The sequence below is a fragment of the Prionailurus bengalensis genome, chromosome C2, assembly GCF_016509475.1.
Source record: "Prionailurus bengalensis isolate Pbe53 chromosome C2, Fcat_Pben_1.1_paternal_pri, whole genome shotgun sequence".
NCBI classification, from domain to species: Eukaryota; Metazoa; Chordata; class Mammalia; order Carnivora; family Felidae; genus Prionailurus; species Prionailurus bengalensis.
Window position 1 is genome coordinate 1452027 of NC_057350.1, and position 22256 is coordinate 1474282.

The 22256-nt window shown below is 50.9% G+C and overlaps 1 protein-coding gene across 6 annotated transcripts in view; it reads right to left on the reverse strand.

The window, feature by feature from the left end:
• Window positions 1–4275: 4275 nt before the first annotated feature.
• Window positions 4276–22256, reverse strand: part of ADARB1 (adenosine deaminase RNA specific B1) — a 141385-nt gene continuing 123404 nt past the window's right edge. For 5 of the 6 annotated variants that reach the window (XM_043593421.1, XM_043593418.1, XM_043593420.1 and 2 more), the window contains 2 exons: window positions 9379–9557; window positions 4276–8483 (listed from right to left, as the gene is read on the reverse strand). In XM_043593421.1, coding sequence (XP_043449356.1) covers window positions 8304–8483; window positions 9379–9557 — 359 coding nt within the window. In that variant the 3' untranslated portion in view covers window positions 4276–8303. The remainder of the gene's footprint in view (window positions 8484–9378; window positions 9558–22256) is intronic. The other variant, XM_043593422.1, reaches the window with a different exon arrangement.

A 22256-nucleotide genomic window follows, 5' to 3' on the forward strand; every position in this document is an offset into this window, starting at 1 on the left:
CCCCTTCCGATGTCCCCGAGAACAGTGCGAGCTGCAGGGGCCCCTGTGTGCTGGCACCGGGCTGCTGGCTGGCCTCCTCTGCCCGGGCCTCCCCGCCAGCCGGCCCTTCCCCATCTCAGCACTCCCATCCAGGGCGGGGACCCTAAGCCAAGCGAGTGTCCGCAGGGCCCTGTGCTCCCATCTGCTGTGCTCCACAGCCCCACCTGGACGTCTGCATCCCTGCTCCTTCCCTCCCGGCCAGCAGGTCTCTCCCCTGTTTGCCCAAGAGCAGACCTAGGGGCTCCTGGGAACAGAGGTTTGAGCCTGAGTCCTCTGATCTCCACACTAGGTCCCTCCAGGTCACCTGTTTCCCCTGGAGAAATAGAGCTTGTACTGGGTCCCTTCCCACTCCATTGTCCCATCGCTAGGGCTGAGTCACTTCTCCAGAGGCCTGAGTCCTGGTGATGTCTCCCCCCCACCCACCCCCACCCCAGCTTGTCTGGGCAGAGGCTTGCCCTACAGGATGCAGGGGGTCACCTGGACCTCCAAGGGGTGGGGTGGGGGATGGTGATGAGGCAGGGAGAACGGGGCGGCCCCTGCTGGCTACAGACACATCACCCATCTCCAGACACGTGACTGCTCTGTGACCAAATCACCCTGAGTATTTTGATCTTCTGGATACAAAGAATCCCTCTGTTTTCTGAACCAAGAGAAGCCTGGCCCGGCTGGCAGCGTCTTCAGGAGGCCCCCACCTACGTTTCCTAGTTTTATTGTGGGGAGGGGTGTGCAGGCAGGGACGGCACACGGGTGACAGTAATGGATTTGGAAAGGCAGCCTCGTTCTTTTGTTGTTGGGAGCTGGGTCACCTCTCCGTCCCCAGGAGTCAGCTTTGCCCGCGTGATGTCTCCGGTTTAAGCAGACAGGTAATCCCATGGAGATGACTGTCCCCTGACACCCCCCGCCCAGGTGCCGGCCACCGATAGGAGGCCCCCAGATGGCTCCCTGACCCCAGACGGCCAACGGGGGAGGGATGGGTGGGCGGCTCTTTGCCTGGCAGGCGACAACATTCAGCCTGCAGTCAGTGTTTCCGTCTGATGATCGTTACGAATAAAGCCATTTGACAAACTCGAGGAAAGAGACCGTGTCGGCTTTGCCCCTTTAATGACCAAGCACGAGCGGTCCACGAGAGAAGCCCCATAAACTTTAGGCTCTGGTGAGAAATGGTGTTTTTCTTTCATGAAGAGTAAACCCTGAAAGCAGCGGGTCCCTGTGTCGCCGGGCACTCAGGCATCCGAGCTAAGCCGATTAGTTCTGGGCAAAAGGAGAAAGTCAAACACCACTTGGAAGGTCACCCTCCTCTGACTTTGCTTCAAAACATTTCAGCTCCAGATAAGCCCTTCTCCTTCCTGCTCTGTTCATACGCTGTTTGCTTGCTGAGAAGAAACAGGTTCTCTCTCCCCAAAATGAGGCTCGGGACCCACAGCAGGACACCCGGCTGACCCCAACCCCAGACCCAGCCCCCGCCCCTGCCCCAGGGCAGCCCAGGGAGGGACCTGTGCCGAAAACACCCGGGGCCTGCACATGGCTGGGGACAGAGGCCCAAGGAGTGTCAGGTGCCCTGGAATCGACCCTCAACCAACCTCCCCGCGCACACAGCCTGGGCAAAGGGCGCCCGGACCAGAAGCTGGACTGGGGAGGGGCGGGCAGAGAATCCCCAAAGCTTTGGATTGGCTCCCAATCTCTGGAAACCTGCACCACGTCAAACACTTTCAGATTACAGCTAAACCTTTTCATCATATGCAGGTTTTTGCAAAAATGTGGCTTCTGGACAATCGTAAGTATTAAAGTTCGAAAGTAAACCCTCAATTCCTCCTTTACACGTAGGCACTTACAACCCAGCGGCCTTGGCTCTAGAGGCAGGGACCCAGCTCCCCCACCCCCTGCGCTCACCTACCTACATCCGTGCGTCCTTGCTGCACCCGAACTGCAGAGTCTCGAGAATCCTGCCTCGGCACGTGGTTGCATCCATCAGGCCATCGGCCGCCTGGGTCCTCCGCTCACCTGTGGCCTTTACTGTCTGAAAACCCCAGAAAAACCAAGACCCCCGAAGGTGAAGGCCCCGCCCCAGGACCCACCTTTAATATCGTCTGGCCACCACATCCGCCTTCTTCCGTCCACCTTCCACTTTTCACATACACCTCCATCATCTACGCCCACCGTCCACCTTGCACCTTCCACCGTCCACTCTTATAGAATATTCGCCAAATCAGAAGATTGGGAAAAAGAAAACATTGTACGAATCTTGTGATGCTTTATCAACTGTTCACGCGGGCTTTTGCTGAACTGTTTTGAAACCGCTTGGGCTGTGACTGTATTTGTTATCTCGTCATTGCGAAGTTTGGGGCATTTACTGAGGAGGCTTTTCCTACACGTATCAAGAAACGATCATTTATCCCTGATTCTCTGTCACCTAAGTGGTATCTTTTTTCATCTGATACATTCTAAGGGGGCGGGGGTTGGGGACGTTGAAGTGTTCATTTCATTGCTTTTAATCCGACTGAACATTTAAAAATAAAAGTCTTTTATCATACCATTATCTGAAATGCATTTTCAGCACAACTTGTAGCTACAGATTCAGTGCATCCTATTTATGGCCAACGTCCTCCATGCAATCTCACGTTCTTGTCAAACTGTTGAACCAAATTAGACTTATTTTCTGTCAAGAAAGGTTTGACCCACTTTTGCAATTGAAATAAAAGCATTAGCATACTTTTCCAGGGATATTCCAAAAGAAAAACACTGGGAAATAAAATTGCAGCACACACCCTATGAGATAAACTGCTGAAGTCAGCCAACATTTACAACATGTAGATTTAATATGGTTGGCCCGCTTACTAATAGGCCGTGAGAAGAAAATGAGCTCCATATGCTGTTTTTCTTATTTGCAAAAAACTTACAAACTTAATGAAATACGTAGGTAAATGTTCAGGTTATTTCCTAAGTGAGGGGAGTGATAAAATCTTTGTGTACACGTGTATATTGAATATTACCCCCAGGAGCTATAGATTAAATAAGAATTAAGTATGAAAATCATTTTAAAAATTCCTCCATTTTATTAAGTATCACGATCTAACTTTCTGTTTAATGGGAAAAAAAGGCATATATTGCTAAAAATTAATTAGTCTGGTAGCTGGCACATTGCAGTGTGTGTTTGCGGTGAAACCCAGGGGGATTTCTTTCTAGTCCTTTCCCAGGAGGAGCTCCTTGCGGGCGGCGGTCTCTGCTGTGCCCAGGGATCTGTCCCCAACGCTCGGGACGCCCCGTGATGTCTCTGCCTCATCACCAGCCTCCAGCGAGGGCCTTGAGGCTCCCTCAACATGGCATCCTCGGGGAAATGCTCTTCCGGGGATGAACCTGTGAAGGGCGCGCTGCCCCCGTCTTTTCGTGTTACGTATCTTCATCTTAACATTGCTTTTATCGTGGGAAAAGAACAGACTCAAAATTGATGCAAAAGAGAGGAAGTTTTTCATAACAGTGCTTTTTATTTGCATGGGGATTTTGACGTTTAAAAACATTTTCCTCTTTACTTTTCATGTAATTGTAGAAACATCAGACAAATGGGTAAGCTTAAAAAGGCAGAATTAAATTAAAATCACCCCAAATCCCCACTCACATAGACCAGACTCAGCCCCTTCCAGGCTGTTCCACATGTGCTGTACATAATGCACCCGCGTTTCTTCGCAACCGTGAAATGCACGAATACCGCTCTCCGCAGCCAGCTTTCCACTTGGTTTATTATGAGCGTCTTTCAGAAATGTCAGCCCTGGATAACAAAGTCCCGCCTTCTTAGTTGTGCTGCTTCCCTGCACCTGAGACCCCAGTCCACCTGGCCAGTGGCCTGTTGGCCAGCCCAGGTTCTTCCCATGTGTTTTCCTGTCCGTGTCGCCCTCACACAGCCCAACAGGTCACAGGGGCCACGTTGTCGTCCCTTCTCACAGGCGGGGACACGAGCAGGGGCAGCTGCCTGACTGTCCTCTACACACCTTGCACGTGGGGGTGGGCGACGCATGCTCAGGAGGACCGTGAGGGACCCGCGGGTCCAAGGGCTCAGAGGAACTGTCCCGAGCTGGGTATGAATGCGCCGAGCGCTGGGTCAGCGCACGGCTACAAGACCAGTCAGAGGGCCGCCCTCAGCAGGTGCTTATGCACCCCTGCAAATTATGCTCTTTAGGGCTGCCCTCAGGCCTGCCAGCGGACCACGGGGACAACGAGAGAGAAAACCCAGCCACACTGCAGTGGTATAACACTGTCTTTTATTGAGAACATGTCAAATCCTTTGTGTGTAGGACCGCGTCTCATGCTTGGTTCCGGCTGGTCTCGCTGCGAGAAGGAAGCTCATGCAGGTTGTAACGTGTGGTATATACATCAATATACATACAGAGAACACTGGGGAGTGGATCTTAGCGACAGGGTTCTCGGCTGAACTACATTCATATAAAGTGTCCAAATTCAAAAATAAAATAAAGTAAAATAAAAGCATATGACCCAATATCTGGAGAAGCAAACTGCTTCCGGGCTCACTCCACAAACGTTCCGCAGACTGACTTTAACCATTCGTGGTCGTGTCCAGAAGGACAGGCGTCGGCTCGCGATGTACCATCAGCCCACGCGTGGCCAAGCTAAGTGTTCTTGGGGCTGGGGGCTCGTCGCCGCAAACAGCGAACAGGTGCACACAGCAGTGCCAGAGGTCAGCTAAATGCCGGGACCGAGTCAGACCCTCCCCTCCCAGCCCCGAGGCACGTGACTGGCCAGGAGGATGGAGAGGGTCACAGGACACTCCAGGGGACAAGGACACACAACACTGGACACACAAGGTCGCAAATACTCTGCCCTTTCCACTTAGGTAGTTTGGAGTTGACAAAAAGGAACCTTCTGAGAGATTCTCTGACTTCACACAGATGGGAAAGCCAGCTGCTTTTATTCCTCTTGCTAGATCAAACTTATGGTCGGGGCAGACCGTATTTTTTTGGTGTGAAATATTTTAGAAGTGAAGAGCCATCCGCTTTCTGTTTTTTGATAAAAGGGGGCGCGGCGTGTGGCCCCGCCCCCAGCATCACTAATCCCCTCAGCTCTGCCTGCCTTGAGGAGCCAGAGAGCCGCCCCCTCCTCGGCGTCCCTATTTGGGATGACACGGAACGCTGTCTTGACGAAGAGAGCAGTGAGTCTAGAGTGTGGGTACCAAGGAAATCATCTGAACGAAAATACATTCCAGAGAAATCAATGCCTTGTGAGATGTCAGTCTGCACGTTGTTAGATACAGCAACTGTTTTTGATTAAATAAATCAATAAAACTCTCCAAAACAGAAAAACATGATGAAAAGTGCAATTAAGACTCAGGATCAGAACGGAGCTCTGTGGCGCGCCTGGCCCCCCACCCCCACCCCAGGCGCGAAGGGCCTTCCGCTAGTGGGACAGCTGTCCCCGAGCCTGGGGACCCCATGAGGGTCCCTGTCTTCCTGGAGTTAATACTTCAGGTTTAGCAAACAAAACAGAACAGAACCCTCCCAACCCCCACTGGGCAAAACGTCTTCACAACTGATTTTTCTCAATCAGGTTCTTGGTGGTGTCAACTTCCCAAGTCTCTGAAATCCAGGGTTAGGGCACAGTGTGCAAAATAATACCTCGGAAAACAGTCACGGGGCAGAATGCACGCTGAGCCTCAAATAGGGCAGTTTGTTTAAAGTGCAGTTTCCTGACTGGCCTCCCGCCTCCCTGAGGAGTTTACGTTTCCTTCCTCTGGTTCCCGCTCACGGGGGAGCTAATCCGGCTGCTGTCCCGTCCCGTCCCGGGCACGGCTCCCTCCCTCCCGACCCCGGGCGCTGTCCTCCGCAGCCCACGAGGCCCACGCGTGCCGGGGAGAGTCCCGGTGGCCGCGGAGCTGGGGTCCTTGGGACCGGCACACAGTAGGGCCGTCCTTCTTCACTTGGGGCGGGGAGAGGACCACACTCCCCTCAGCCTTTACCCGACGGGAGGGAAGAAGCCAGACATACTGGGCAGCGTTTGTATGTACATGCAATATATTTCCCCTGGGCTTTTAGTCAAAATCCAGGTATTCTGTAAAAACTAAGTCCGTCTCCCGATCCCCGTTAGAAAAAATACCATTTGTAGAGAGAATAAAAACGCAGGGGCTACAGATGTCGTCTGAGTTGGGAGCGCCTGCTCGGGGAGGGGAGCGACACCGGCCGGCAGCTTTCCTGCTGCGGGTGGAAGGCGCAGCCCGGCCGTGGCCCCCCCTGCACCCCTGCACCCCGGCTGCAGGAGAGCGGGCTGGTGTGGGCGGGGCTCGCTCCTCTGCCCCTGGTCAGTCCCTGGTCTGGACCCACGGCTGCGACCGGCCACCCGGGGACCCACAGAGGCGCCGGGAGTCTCTGCACTTCTGGTCCGAATCTCCTGCTCTGAGCACGTGGGGTCGGGACCGAGGGGACAGTAGCTGCTCTGCTCCTGTCCTAGGTCTTCTGAGTCCAGAAAGGCAGGGCGGGGTCTCCCGTCTCTGCTTGCTGCACCCACAAGGCCCACCCCCCCCCCCCCCACTTCTGACCCAGCACCTCCTCGGGCTCCTGTCTGATCCTGAGTGGAAGAAACAAGGCAATTGGTGCAAATCTCTGAGCTCAGGTCGAGGCGCCACCCAGGACCCTAGCCCGCGCTCCTGACCATCTGCCGGCTCGGCCCGGGGCCACCCCGGGTGCTGCGGGGTGTGGAGCGGCGTCCCCGGGTCACCCCGACGCCAGCAGCACCCCTTCCCTGCCGTGACAATCAATGTGCAGACCCTGGTGGGGACGGCGTCTGTGGCCTCACCAGCTTCTGGCTTGAATACTGACTTCAAACACACCTTTGATAAAGCTTAATTTAAAAATATGCCTTAAGTGGCATTTTCTAAGAATGAGTATCTCTACTTAATTAATTCTATTTCCATTCTGTGAAGATGTCTGGAGAGTCATCCACACTCATTAGATTCAGAGGAAGGAATAAAATTGTGCAGTAGCCTCTGTGGATTCCTCCTAGTCCCTAAAAGTTAAATACTGCTGAAAAATCTCCAATGAATGGCCAGGATTACCACCCACGTTGTACCTTTGATCACTTAGAAGTGAACCAACACGTTTTCCACGATGCAACCCCAGGAGGGGCACAGAAGCTTCCGGGGGGGCTAAAGGTTAGAGGGATCCAGGCTGCACCCTCACGGACACACGCCGACACCACGCCAGGGGCCGCGTGTGTGCGCTGGGCTGGGCCTGTCGTGCAGGGTCCTCTCCCGGGCAGGCTGGGACAGTCACTGAGGGCAGCCGGGTCACGGCGGGCGGGCAGGAGCCCCACCAGTAACGCAGCCCTGACGCTCTCTTCAGGCTGCCGCCTCCAACCTCTCCCTACGCTCTCCCCTTCTCCACACATAAAGCAATGTGGCGTAAGAGTGACCTGATATAATTACTTATTTTATAAACCACGTTCCTAACTCTGAATAAATTATTTATTCAAAAATTTCACACAAAGTAGTTTCTATTTTCCTAAACTTAAGGAAGCCCTACTCAGTAGAACTCAATTTCTAAACGTAAACGGAGATTGAAAGCAGTCACTGGATAATTCAAAGGGGTAATGCCGCTGCACAGGGGTGCCAGGTGGGGACACTGAACCCCAACACCCTCCCCACCCTCCCCGAAGTGCACGCCCGCCCCCAGTCCAGACACGTGTTCCGGAGACGGTGCTGGACGCCCACCACCCCGCGTCCCCACACCTGCCTCCAATCCAGACGGGACGTTCCGGAGAAAGTGCTGGACGCCCAGCACCCCGCGTCCCCACACCTGCCCCAGTCCAGACCGGACCTTCCGGAGACAGCGCTGGACGCCCAGCACCCCGCGTCCCCACACCTGCCCCCAATCCAGACGGGACGTTCCGGAGAAAGTGCTGGACGCCCAGCACCCCGCGTCCCCACACCTGCCCCCAATCCAGACGGGACGTTCCGGAGAAAGTGCTGGATGCCCAGCACCCCGCGTCCCCACACCTGCCCCCAATCCAGACGGGACGTTCCGGAGAAAGTGCTGGACGCCCAGCACCCCGCGTCCCCACACCTGCCCCCAATCCAGACGGGACGTTCCGGAGAAAGTGCTGGACGCCCAGCACCCCGCGTCCCCACACCTGCCCCCGGTCCAGACGGGACGTTCTGGAGAGAGCGCTGGACGCCCAGCACCCCGCGTCCCCACACCTGCCCCCAGTCCAGACGGGACATTCCGGAGACGGCGCTGGACGCAGCAGCCCCGGCCCCAGGCCCCAGGTCAGGGTGTGAGAGAGAACTGGTCCTGTTCTGTGGGCTTCTCCACCCAGGCGCCCAGCCCCGCCTTGATGAACGCTTTGAACAGACACGCCTTGGCGGCCTGGTACTCCCTCGCCACCAGTTTGGATTCATGGTACATGTTGGGCTTAGTAATCTTGGACCGTAACAAGTTGGAGGGAACCTGTAAGGAGTTAAAAAAAAAGCACGACTATTTAAGCAGAAACAGTAGAAAACAAAACTCAGTAAGACATTCAAAATCTGGTATTTCGTCCTACGCTGGCTCGTGGGGGACGGCCCCGAGGCAGCAGTGCCTTCCTCCAAGGGGCCGTGTCACACAGGGCGCAAGGGCCCACGACCGTCGTGCCCCCCGCCCCCCGCGGAGCCGGCGCCCCGTCAGACAGGCAGTTTCAGACCCCGGGTTCTAAAGAGGGGCTTCTGAGCCCACAGGCACCTGATTCCAATTTGGATTTTAATCTTTTCAGCGATTGAAACACACAGCCCGTCTGATGCTATGTGTGTTTCATTCACACCGAAGGACTGGGAGGCGCTGCCCCCCCGTGGCTGGCTGACTCATGCTGGTGCAGGTCTAGGGGATAAACAGGGTGGGACCTCCAGCACAGGTGCCCCTGCTGCGGGAACAGGGACGGGAGCGCGAGCCGGCTTCGGTCCAAACCGCCACGCCAAGTTCGGCGCCAGCCTTCTAACAAACACCCGCCATGCCCCCGACCGATAAAGGAAAACCAGCAAGACGCGCACGGACCGGAGAAGGTCTCATCTGGGGAAAGGGACCGTGCTGCTACTGCAGGAACAGGCCTAAGGCCTCCTGAGGGCCGCGAGGGGGCCTTCCCTCCTCTGGTGGAATCACCTGGCAGCACGTGCAGGTGAGAGGGCCCCCCCCACCCCCACCCCAGGAAGCCAGCGGGACGGGAAGAGCTGCCTGAGGCTGCTTTAGATGAGAGGAGCCGGGGCCACACTTCGAGGTGAGGGGTCCCAAAGAACAAAGAGGTCTGGGAAAGGCCGTGGGGATGGTGGCGCGGGGCTTTGTGGAACAAGCTGCGGGGAGGCGGGGCCGGTACCTTGCCGTGCACACGCATCCAGCGACAGTACAAGGCGTGCTTACACAGGCGGGATGCACGGCCCAGCTCGTCCTTCCCCGTCGTGGCGTTGATGACCTCGATGGCCGAGTCACCCACCGTCCAGTTGACGCTGAAGTTGGGTGCCTTCCCTGGCTGCCGCGCTTCTGCGTTGCTGATGCCTGGAACAGAGAGACACGGGCGAGGTGACGCGGGGCTGGAGGACGCGGCCCACGGGTGCACGGGCCCGGGTGTGCTCACGCCGTCCAGGGCCACCTCGAGCTGCCCAGAACCGCGCTCGGCTGTGCCCGGGGGGTGGGCATCAGTTCCACAGAAGCCCAAAACCGTGAGGCCTCACTCGGGGTCCAGAGCTAGATGTCCGAGTGTGAGAACCACTGCTGGGGCTAATTCAGGTCACGTGAGGTTGTGCCCTGAGGGCGGACCCTTGCACACCACACCCGGGTCTGGCGCTGGCACCCTGCACACCAGGGGCCGGGCCCGGCCAGGCTCCCCCGCCCTGCACGCACTACACCCCAGAGACAAGGAACCTGACTTGATGAGTGCAGGTACGTTTTCTTTCCACGCTGAAATGGTCCTAACGAACCGAGTCTCACTTGCTGGGCCCGAGAGATTCTCACAGGACACTCGGAAGGCTGGAGCTGGGTGCGCACCTCCCCCATCGGTGCCCTGAGTTCCAGCCTCCATTCCTCGGGGGGACACGGGCCACCCTGACTCGGGGTGTGTCTTCAGAACACGCCCACAACGGGAGCCCCCCGCCAGGTGCGCCGACCCGGCTCCGTGGGGCTCCCCCCACCTCGGGCCACGCTCTGCTTCTGCTCCAGGGACCATGGCCGCCCTTGAACAGAATGCTACAGCCGAGGCCACAGGCTGGCCCCCAGGCTGGCTCAGAGTGTGGAAGATGCGACTTGAAGCCACATGATGGAAGAGACCCCAGTCCATGGGCAAAGCGGCCACCGGTCTCGACGCGGGGTGAAAACCCACACACACATGTCACCCAGGTCTGGGATAGTCACTGGAAGGTGTCTCCTGGGAAGTCCATGCCCTCGTGAGCAGGGCAGAGGCCACCCGGGGCCAAGGGCTGGGCACCTGCTGTGCCCACACTCAGGATGGGGGAGCCCCAGCCCTGTCCGCGAAGCTCCTCACCAGCAGGGCCGGCCACGGGCGCCGGCTCATGCTCTCCGTGCTCCCCGACAGCTCCTCCTGCAAGCAGTACCTGCCAACCCCCCGGTGCACGGGACAGGCGACCTGCCCCGACCCTGCTAGTCCCTGAGAGCCCCAGCGAGGGACCTCACTGTGAGGAAGAATTCAGGATTCGCCTTCTCTGTTAACCTGCTGATCACTCTTTGATTCCAAGACGTGTGCTGTGAATCCTACTTTAGGCAAACGTTTTCACTGAGGCGTGACAAATCACAAGGATGCAGCCTTGTGATTTTTCACAAAGCGAGCACACCCACAGCCGGCGTCCTGGCACCGGAGCCCTCCCGCCTCCACAGCTGCCCCCTCCCCCGAGCGGGCAGCCACCGCACTGACCCCAGCACGGTGACCGGCGTTGCCCACTGCGAGCTTTACACTCGTGGGGCCACCTACACAAACAGATTCCCCTGTGCCTGGTGCCTTACACCCGAGGTCACACACCTTCCACGTGGCCGTGGCCCGCCCAACCTCACTGCTGCACAGGACCCTGCTGGCAACACATCACCGTGGACTCTCACTTCGTTGTTTTTCCTAGTTCTTGGCTATTCTGAAGAGTGTGTGCGTGAACATTTCTGACCACACGCTTTGGTGAAACATGCACATATTTCTGACAGATGGACACTTGGCGCATGATGGCTGGGCACTGCATGAGGTATTGCACGAGAACACTGGAAACGTCAGACAAACCAGATCGAGTTGGCTACAACACTTTTCTACATTAATCAATCACATGTAAATGTTACAATGAACCACAAAACAAATACTCCAGTACACATCTGCTAATAAGCAGGGAGTAATTAACCAATGAGCAAACTCACCACATAGTTCAAGAAACCACCTGAAACACAGGAAAATCAAACTAAAGTTCCGAATCAATTCAACAAAGCCGCCTTCCTAAAAAGAAGTCCCACTGGCTGGGACTGGCGCAGGAGTCTAGCACCTCAATAAACTCACAGCGAGGAATGTGCTCATGAACCAAGCGGCCCCGCGGGGAACTTGACCATCACACAGCCCCTGATACGTATGGCCCGTGTTTCTTCCCCCGCTTGTCAGGAGAAGTTTTTAAAAATGTTTTATTTTCTTGAGAGAGAGAGAGAGGCAGAGCGGGAGCAGGGGAGGGGCAGAGAGAGAGGGAGACCCACAATCCCAAGCAGTCTCCAGGCTTCAGCTGTCAGCACAGAGCCCAACGCGGGGTTCGAACTCACAGACCGCGAGATCACGCCCTGAGCCGAAGTCAGACGCTCAACTGACGGAGCCCCCAGGTGCCCGAGATTAAACACAATTTTAAAGCATCTGGTGAGATATCACTTAGTTTTGGCTAAAATGTGATAAAACTGTGTGCTGTCAGTAAGCAAACAGCAACAAGGAAGATCAGTTAAGCCCATCAGAGACGCCACGGCTGACCAGGTTAAGGGGACCCGCAGCTTGTGGGCGACTAGGAGTGACCGCCTGTCCATAGCTCCATTTTCCAAAACAAAAAGGACAGGAAGAGAGGGCCATCATATATTTTTTAAAGGCTTTAAATCTTCATTAATTGCTGACCTTGCTGAGACAATGATGTGTGTGTGAAGGGCTGTCTGGAGGGGGGCTGACGAGCGAGCCTGAGTGGATGTGGTGCACGAGTCTGCAGGCCGATCCCCCCGGGACCAGACGCTCAGGCCACACTCCCTCCGTCACATGGCTGTGAGTCCGCACACACGAGCCCTCCGCTGGCCATCCTGGAGACACCACAGTTATGGTGTGTCACATGCCCCACAGGCGCCACGGCCAGGCCACCCACACACAGCTGAGCACAGCGACCTCCACAGCACAGGCGAGGAACCTAGAGGCTCTCGGGGACGGAGCAGCCCCCTGGGACAGTTTCTCCTGCTGCTAAAGCCACCCTTCCTCTCTTCACCTCCCCCCCCCCCCCAGTCTACCCCGCTACTCTGAGTTCACACTTGCCAAGCACGCACCTTAAATTCTCCCCTTGGTCTCTGCTGTCCAGGGAACCCAGACCAAAACATGAACAAGGCAGTCGAGCTTCCAACTCAAGCCAGTCCCAAACACCCAGCTGGCTTGGCTGAGCAGGTGCACAATCAGGTCTAGATTGCAAAAGCATCTCTCTCTGAGGGTGACACAGAGAAGGGACCAGTGTTCAAGAGTGGGCTTTCTGTTTTACTGTGATTTAAAAATAAATTCAGGCTTTCGCTTCTGTGTGGGCTGGAGTACCAGCTGCTGGACTTACCCCCACTCCTGAAATCATAAACCAGACAAAATACATCAAACACCAGCCTCCAAGAGCCAGGACATCAAGCAAGGAAGGACAGTGGTTTCTGAGAGGCGGGAGACACATGAGGTGAGCCCATCTGTGCCCCCGGGGTCCGCCCAGGCATCCAGGCCACCGTGAGGGAAGAAGGAACCCAGGCGGAGCCTACAGACTCCCTGAACGGAGAGCACAGGAAACAGGGCAGCCAGGGTCCGTGCGATGGCACGCAGAGAGTCCCCTGAACATCAGTGGCACACACACTGCTCAAGACTGGGTTAGAACTGTTTGGAAGGGTCAGGGAACATGCCTAATGCTCACACAAAGGCATGAAGTGTTTAGGTATACCCTTCTGGAGACTAAGGGTGCATCTGGTAGATGAACTACACTGGATGGTACCAACCTCAGAATAGAAAGATCTAGAATAGAAGAAAGGTCAGTGAACTTAAAGACACAATAACAGGAACTATGCAAAATGAAACACAGAGAATGGGGGGCCTAGGTGGCTCAGTCAGTTGATTGAGTGTCTAACTCTTGATTTTAGCTCAGGTCATGAGCTCATGGTTGTGAGTTAGAGCCCTGTGTCAGGCTCCACACTCAGCGTGGAGCCTGCTTGGGATTCTTTCTCTCCTTTTCTGCCCCTCACCCCCCCACCCCCCCACCCCCCAAAAAAAAGACAAAATGAAACACACACAGAGATTGGAAAAAAAGAAAACCCAGCAAATCATTGAGCTGTCAGACAAGTCTGTCAGTCCGACACACATATAACTGGGTTCATGAAGGATAAGAGAGAAGGTGGTACAGAAAACGGATAAAAATGTGACAAATTTTATAAAATCTATAAACACACAGATCTAAGAATCCTGATGAAGGCCAAGCACGAGAAATGTGCAGAAAACCACACCAAAGCATGTGCCCACCACGGCCAGTGGAAAAGGCCTCACACATGGAGGGACAAAGATGAGACAGCAGATTACTTTTTTTTTAAGTTTATTTGTTCATTTTGAGAGAGAGAGAGAGCAGGCACGAGCAGGGAAGGGGCAGAGGGGGGGCAGGGAGAACGAGAATCCCAAGCAGTCTCTATGCTGCCAGCATGCAGCCTGATGTGGGGCTCAATCTCCTGAACTGTCACCTGAGCTGGAACCAAGAGTCAGATACTTAACCGACTGTGCCTCCCAGGCACCCCAAGACAGCAGATTTCTTACTGGAAATAATGCAAACAGCACGACAGGGGAGCAACTCTTCAAAGTGCTAAAAAGAAAAGAAAGGGAGCAACTCTTCAAAGTGCTAAAAAGAAAAGAAAAGAAAATCCTAACATTCCAGCAAAAATATACTTTCCCAGAAATATATATTTTAAAAAGGAATGCAAAATAAAGACTCTTCCAGACATACCAAAGCTGAAAGAATTCATCGTCAGACTTGCACCCCAAAGAATGTGAAAGGAAGCCCTCCAGGCAGAAGGAAATGACACCAGATGTAAAGGGGGATCTACTTCAAGGGATAAAGAACACTGGAAGTAGCAACTCTCATCTCTTTAAAAGTTAATTGGCTGTTAATATAACACTGTCTGTTAATGATACTGGAATTAAAATACTTAATTAAAAAAAGCCAATTGACTGTTGAAACAAAACTAAGAGTATAGTATGGGATTTTTAACATATGCAGGTGTTAAATGTACGACAACAATATCACAAAGGCCTGGAGAGGAGAAATGGAAGATTCTTATACTGTGCATGAGTGGTATAACACCATGTGAGGGCAGGTTATAATAATTTAAGCGTGTATACTATAAAACCCTAGAACAGTCACTAAATTAACAAAACAAAAAGTTATAGCTAAAAAGTCAAGAAGGAGTTAAAATGAAATCATAAAACATAAGTAATGTAAAAAAAAGCAAAAGAGAAAAGGGGGAACACAGATAATATAGAACAAAAAAATATGCACCAAGACAATAGATTTAAACCCCACCATATCAATATCACAATAAACGTAAATGTCCTGAGCACCCTAATGAAAAGGCAGAGATTATCAGTTGGGGTAGGGAAAAAAGTAGATCCAAACATGCTGATGACAAGAAACATACTTTCAATGTAAAATAATATAAAATAGCTTAAAATTAAAGCATGGGAAAAGAGACACTATGCTAGCACTAATTGAAAGAAAGCAGTGGGGAGGGGTCAGAATCTATTAATGCCAGACAAAACAGATTTCAGAATGAAGAATAGTAATAAACAGGGATAAATAAGGTCATTTTATAATGATAAAGGAGGCCAATTTACTAAGAGGAACCCACACTCCTAATTAGAGAACTACAAAATACTCGAAGTAAAAACTGAAAAAAATTGGAAGGAAAGATAGATAAGAGCACAGTGATAGTCAAGAGGTTTTTAATACCCTCCTCTCAATAACTGATAGACCAAGTAGATAAGTAAAGACACAGAAGACATGCACTAGACAACCAACCAACTCATAGGCCACTCTACCCAACAAGTAGCAGATGTACATGTTTTCCAAGTTGTCATGGAATATTCACAAAGACCACATTCTGGCCTGTAACACAAACATAAATTTAAAGGATTCAAGTCAGAAAATGAAATCAAATTAGAAATCAACCACAGAAAAATCTATAAAACCCCTTAATATTTTGAAACTATGGGGCGCCTGGGTGGCGCAGTCGGTTAAGCGTCCGACTTCAGCCAGGTCACGATCTCGCAGTCCGTGAGTTCGAGCCCCGCGTCAGGCTCTGGGCTGATGGCTCAGAGCCTGGAGCCTGTTTCCGATTCTGTGTCTCCCTCTCTCTCTGCCCCTCCCCCGTTCATGCTCTGTCTCTCTCTGTCCCAAAAGTAAATAAACGTTGAAAAAAAAAATTTAAAAAAAAAAAAAAAAAAAAGAAAGAAACTAAATAGCAGGCTTCTAAATAGCCCAAGAGACAAAGTATTTTGAAATTGGTGAAAGTGATAACACAACATATCCAAATTTATGAAATGCTGAGAAAGCAATAAAAGGTCTCAAAACAATGGCCTCAGTTAGCACCCTAAAAACTGAAAAAAGAAAAGCAACTTAAGTAAGCAGACAAAAATAAATAAATAAATAAAGACCAGAGCAGAAATTGTTGAAATAAAACAGAAAACAGAAAAATAAAATCCACGAAATCAAAAGTTGGTTCTTTAGAGAAAAATCCATAAACTTGACAGACCTCTAGGCAGACTGATGCAGAGAGAGAAGACACAGATGAGCAGTATTAGGAATGAGAGGCATCACCGGGGACCCGCATGTGCTACGAGGATAATACAGAAATGTCGTGAACACTTTCAGGCCAATAAATTCCACACCTTAAATGAAACAGACAAATGTCCCTGAGAGACATAAATTACCAAAGTTCACTCAAGGAAAAAAAAATAGATAACATGAATATGCCTGCATCTATTCTGTTATAGACAATGAATTTGAAGATACTTTCTCACAGAGAAAACCTGAGGCCCAGAGGGCTTCACTGGTGACTTCTACCAGTGTTTAAGAAAAAACTGGTAGCGAGTCTAAACCAACTCTTCCAGAAAACTGAAGAGGAAGAAACGGTTGTCAATTCACTTCATGAGGCAAGTATCACCCTGATGTCGAAACCTGACAAAGACATTCAAAGACAACATCACTGCAGGCCAGTACACCACGGATGCAGAAACAGGAAACAAAATTTTAGCACATCAAATCCAACAACATTTAAAAGGAATAATACACAATGCCTACACAACGTTTATCCCAGGAATGCAAGGTTGGTTTAATATTTAAAGGACTCAATCAATGTCACCATATTCCATATTAAACGAACAGAAACAAGCAACAAATGAACGGCTCCATTGAGAGTAGAAACAAAGAGCTTGACAAAATCCAAATCCAACATTCACTCCTGATTAAAAGTCCCTTAGTAAACTCGGAGCAGAACTTACAGAGGCGTCCGTGAAACCCCACGGCTAACACCACACCTGGTGGTGAACGACTGAGTGCTCTCCCCTGAGACTGCACACAAGACGAGGGTGTCTGTGCTCACCCCTTGTACCCCACATCATACCAGAGCCCATCGGGGTGCAATCGGGAAGGAAGAAATCCAAGGTTTCTGGACTACCAGCAACAAATAGAACATGAACAACATGATCATCTATAAAGAAAATTCAATGAAATTTCCCAAACAGCTGCTAGAACTAATACCTCTCTGTATTCGCAACGAACACCTAGAGACCGAGACAGAAATATAACATTTAAAGCAGCAGCAAAAATACAAAACAAAGATAAACCCGACAAAAGACGTGAAAGATATGTATGCTGTGCGGTGCAAAGTGCTGCTGAGAGAACGAGGGCCTGCAGGAGTGGGGAGGCACCGGCGCTCGTCAACCGGAAGACCCAAAACTGTTCAGACGTCAGCTCTCCCCAGCCCGGTCCACATATTCAATGCGGCCCCAATCAAAATCCAAACGGGGTCCATGGAGAAGCTGAGAAGCTGATTATAAAACTGCTGTGAAACACAAAAAAGGACCAAGTAGCCGAAACAACTTTGAGAAAGTACAACGTTGGAGAACTCGTTCTCCCCGATCTCAAACTTACAATAAAACTAGTAATCCTACGAGTGTGATACCGGCATCGTGACAAAGGGATCAACGCAAGACACTAGTGCCCCCTAACAGCCCTCCGTGTGTACGCGGACTGATGTGTAACAAAACTGCAAAGGCAATTCAGTGGAGAAAGGGTGAACTTTTCAACGGAGGGTGCTGGGTCAACTAGACACGTTCTATGTGAGAAAAAATGGACTTCCATCCACACCTCACGTCCTATACAAACATGAACTCAAACTGGAATACAGTCCTAAATGTAAACACTGAAAGTGTAAATTTTCTAAGAATACAACATCGGCGAAAATCTTTATGGCACTGACTTAGGCAAACGTTTCTTACACAAAACATCAAAGACGTGACTCAACAAAGAAAATTGAAAAATATGACTTCGTCAAAATAAATATTATTTGGTCTCTGAAAGACACTGTTAAGAGACTGGAGAGAAAAATTTTTCTTTTTTTTTTTTTTATTTATTTTTGGGACAGAGAGAGACAGAGCATGAACGGGGGAGGGGCAGAGAGAGAGGGAGACACAGAATCAGAAACAGGCTCCAGGCTCTGAGCCATCAGCCCAGAGCCCGACGCGGGGCTCGAACTCACGGACTGCGAGATTGTGACCTGGCTGAAGTCGGACGCTTAACCGACTGCGCCACCCGGGCGCCCCGAGAGAAAAAATTTTCAAATCACATATCTGATAAAGGACTTAGGATATATAAGTAACTCTCAAACTCGGTCGTAAGAAATTAAACAGCTCAGTAAGAAATGAGAAGAGGTTTGAACGGTGTATTGAAGAAGACGTACAGACAGCAAAACGGCACATGAAAAGACTGGGGAAACGCAAGTTGAAACCACAGCGAGACGCCCTTCACGGCTGCCAGAAAGGCGGACCGGCTCCCCACTCGGGGTGGGCAAGGGTGTGGAGGCTCCTTCACAGTGGTGGGCACAACCACGTTGGGAAAGCAGGACGGTGTTCTGCCTCGTGACCCAGCCTGTCCACGCCAGGAGGAATGGCAGGGAATGTCCACGCGAAGGCCTGTGCACGAATGTTCTTAGCAGCTTTCTCTGTAGCGCAAGGAGACTGGAAACAATCCAAGTGCCGTCAATAGCTGGACGGACACAAGGTTGTGGTCTATCCACACAACCCGATGCCACGTAGTGATGAAAAGGAGTGAGCTACTGATAAACTCAGCAAACATGGGTGAATCTCGAAATATTCATGCTGAGTGAAATAAGCTAGACAAAAAAGTATATACCTTATGATTTTTTTTAATCCTAGAAAATGCAAACTAATCTATATTGGCAGAAAGCACATCAAGGTTGCCTGGGGGTGGGACGGGGTGGGGGGGAGAGGCAGGGATTAGCGAGGGCACCAGGAAGCTTAGAGGGTGACGGGTGGGTCACCCACGGGGAGGGCTGCGCACATGCAAACATAGTTTAAAACTTTTCAAATTGTATCTTTTAAAATATTGTTCTCATTACACAGTGACACTGGGGGCACCTGTGTGGCTCAGTCGATTAAGCGTCTGACTCTTGATTTGGGCTCAGGTCATGATCGCATGGTTCTCATGGCAGTGCAGAGCCTGCTTGGGATTCTCTGTCTCTCTGTCTCTGTCTCTGTCTCTCTCTGTCTCTCCCCCCCGCCCCTCTCCCACTTGTGCTGTCTCTCAAAATAAACAAATACGAAAAAAAAAATTTTTTAAAATTCTAACACTTGCTCATTGTGGACACTACGGACACACACCTCAGAGAAATGAAAAGCTACGAGGCCAGAGACAGCCACTATAACGATTTTAGTGGTTCTTAAGCAGATGAAGTAGACGTGAAGCTTTAAACAAGAAGCACACTGTGTCCTGTCTCTGAGATCCTGACGGGGTGGGTTCTGTGGGTGGCCCCGGCTGGCGTCTCTAACAGTGAAAACAAAGCCCTCCACAAGTAATTTTTGAAGACTGTAGACATTTGTAAATCTCCCCGAAGAATTCATCCTTCCCAGACGGGAATCGCCATTTTCATCCGGATCCTTCTAGCAAATGCACGCGTACGCCCGAGAGCACACACGCACACACGCTCTGCACACTGACTTCTGTGAGGTTCTGGGGCTTACAGATCCTCTCTCGTAATCTAGTCACGGATGGGCTCCGTCGATAGCTGTAGAACTAAACTCTTCTTAGATTTCTGGCTACAGCGCTAAATTTAATTTTCTAGTACTTCGTTTAGAAGTTTTGCATCTCTCGTCGTAGGTGATGCTGTCTGTGGGTTTCTTTTTACTTGTGCCTCTTTGTCCAGTTTTGGAATTAGGATTAGGTCAGCTGCTCTTTTCTATGACCCGGAAGGTTTATATAGAAGTGGGATGGTATGTTATTTGACAGACTGATTAAACTCTGCGATCTTGCTGGAAGGTAATTTGTTGATGATATTTTCAGTGTCTTTACTGGAAATTTCCTTTGCCAGATTTTTCTATTTCTTTGGGGGTTAATTTTGGCAATTTACATCTTGCTTGTCCTATGTTGTTATGATTGTTGTTGGTTCAAATTTTGACGTCCGCCTCCGTATCTGCAGATACACTCCAATTCCTACTGTTAATTTTGTCTTATCTGCCATGACATTGTTAAGTAAAATACTACTCACGGCATAGGGATCTTTTGTTCTTTCAAATCAACACCTTTTAGTTTTTAAAATTTTTTAAATGTTTTTTATTTTCGAGAGAGACAGACACACAGCACGACCAGGGGAGGGCGGAGAGAGAGGAAGACACAGAATCGGAAGCAGGCTCCAGACCTCGAGCGTGTCTGCACAGAGCCCGATGTGGGGCTTGAACCCACAAACCATGGGATCATGACCTGAGCCGAAGTTGGACGCTCAGCCGACTGGGCCCCCCAGGCTCCCCTCAACACCTTTTAGTTTCACTGATGGATCATAATCTTGTTCCTTGCTCCCTCCTTCCCTCTCACTTTCTCTCTGATTTTCTTCCCTCCCCCTGTACTTAGCTTCTTATGTAGCTCGGCTGTGGCTTTCCCTCTCAATTCTGGACCAAATGCTGAGGGCGCTGGTTTCCATTCACGCGCTCGAGGCCAAATGTGATTCTGTCAAGTGAAACTGTGGCCCCGTTTCATCATGTTTGACATGTGAATTCTGAGAATCCAGTTCAAGGTCTGGTTTCTTCGCCGATCTAAGATTCACTGTAGAGTCTAACCTTCAAGAGGCCAAGGCTTTTGGGTTTTAACTCTTTCTAGCTAACTTCAAGGTTTGGGGCCCGTGGTAAGAGGAAGTCGCCTGTACACTCAAGGAGTCTGGATTTAATCACCCGCGACAGCGACCCTGTGGTACACTGCGGGGCTGAGTACTGTGGCAGACCTGGGGGGGCTGTCCTTAAGTCCGAACTACTTGAGGGAGACGATTTTGAGCACCGACTTCAAGTGGATTCTCTGTCTCAAACTGATTCCTCAAAATCATACCAGTATTAGGCCAAAAGCCAGCAGTGCTGTTCAGTCCGAGTCCAGAGGCCTGAGAATGAGAGGTTGTAACTCTGAGTCCAATAGTGGGAGAAGGTGGAGATAGGATGTCCCGGCTCAGGCAGTGAGGCAGGAAAAGGGGGCAGATTCCTTGTCTGTCCACTTTTTGTTCTAAATAGACCCTCGGTAGGTTAAAAGATGCCCATCCACACGGGGAGGGCAGTTTGCTTTCCTGAGTCTCTCCTGATTCAAACGCTAATCTCATTCTGCAAAGAGCCTCACAGACAGAAAGGTCTAAGCTCATGCCTTTAGCCACTCAAATTGACACATAAAAGCAGCCATCATACGGGGCGCCTGGGTGGCGCAGTCGGTTGAGTGTCCGACTTCAGCCAGGTCACGATCTCGCGGTCCGTGAGTTCGAGCCCCGCGTCGGGCTCTGGGCTGATGGCTCAGAGCCCGGAGCCTGTTTCCGATTCTGTGTCTTCCTCTCTCTCTGCGCTTCCCCCGTTCATGCTCTGTCTCTCTCTGTCCCAAAAATAAATAAACGTTGAAAAAAAAAATTAAAAAAAAAAAATAAAATAAAAATAAAAATTAAAAAAAAAAGCAGCCATCACAGTACCTCAGTTTACCAATCCTTTCCTAAATGACTTCTGGGGTTTCCTGGACTTTCCTTTTTCTCTTTTCTTTTCTTTGTTATTGCTCCCAAAGAAACATTTGCTTTCACGTTATCGTAAAGACCATTCAGTTTCTCACGTTATTTGTTAAAATACGTTCACTTTCTTCTGAAAAACTTTCTTTTTAGAGCTCTCTAATAGGATTCTCTGTTCTAACTTGCAATGGTTACTTTTTAGGCTCATTGATAAGTTATCTTTTTCATTGTCTTCTTGGATTTACAAAGTATTATTTCTTGGATCCCATATTTTCCTCTTTCCTAGATATCTTTTTCATTTCACTAAAATATTCTCACTTTTTTTTCCCTCAAAAAACATACATTAGAAAGAAATCCTCTGAATCCTGGAATGTCTGCAAATTATCATTTTGTCCTAATGCTTAACATTTGGTTAAATAAGAAATCCTACAAAAAATATTTTCCCAGGGCACCCGGGGTGGCTCAGTCGGTTAAGCATCTGACTTCGGCTCAGGTCACGATCTCGCGGTCCGTGAGTTCAAGCCCCGCGTCGGGCTCTGTGCTGACGGCTCGGGGCCTGGAGCCTGTTTCCGATTCTGTGTCTCCTCCTCTCTCTCTGCCCCTCCCCCACTCGCACTCTGTCTCTCTCTCTCTCTCTCTCTCTCTCAAAATTCAACAGACATTAAAATTTTTTTTTCTCCTCAGCACTGGCTTCCAGTGTTCCTGATAAGTGTTACATAA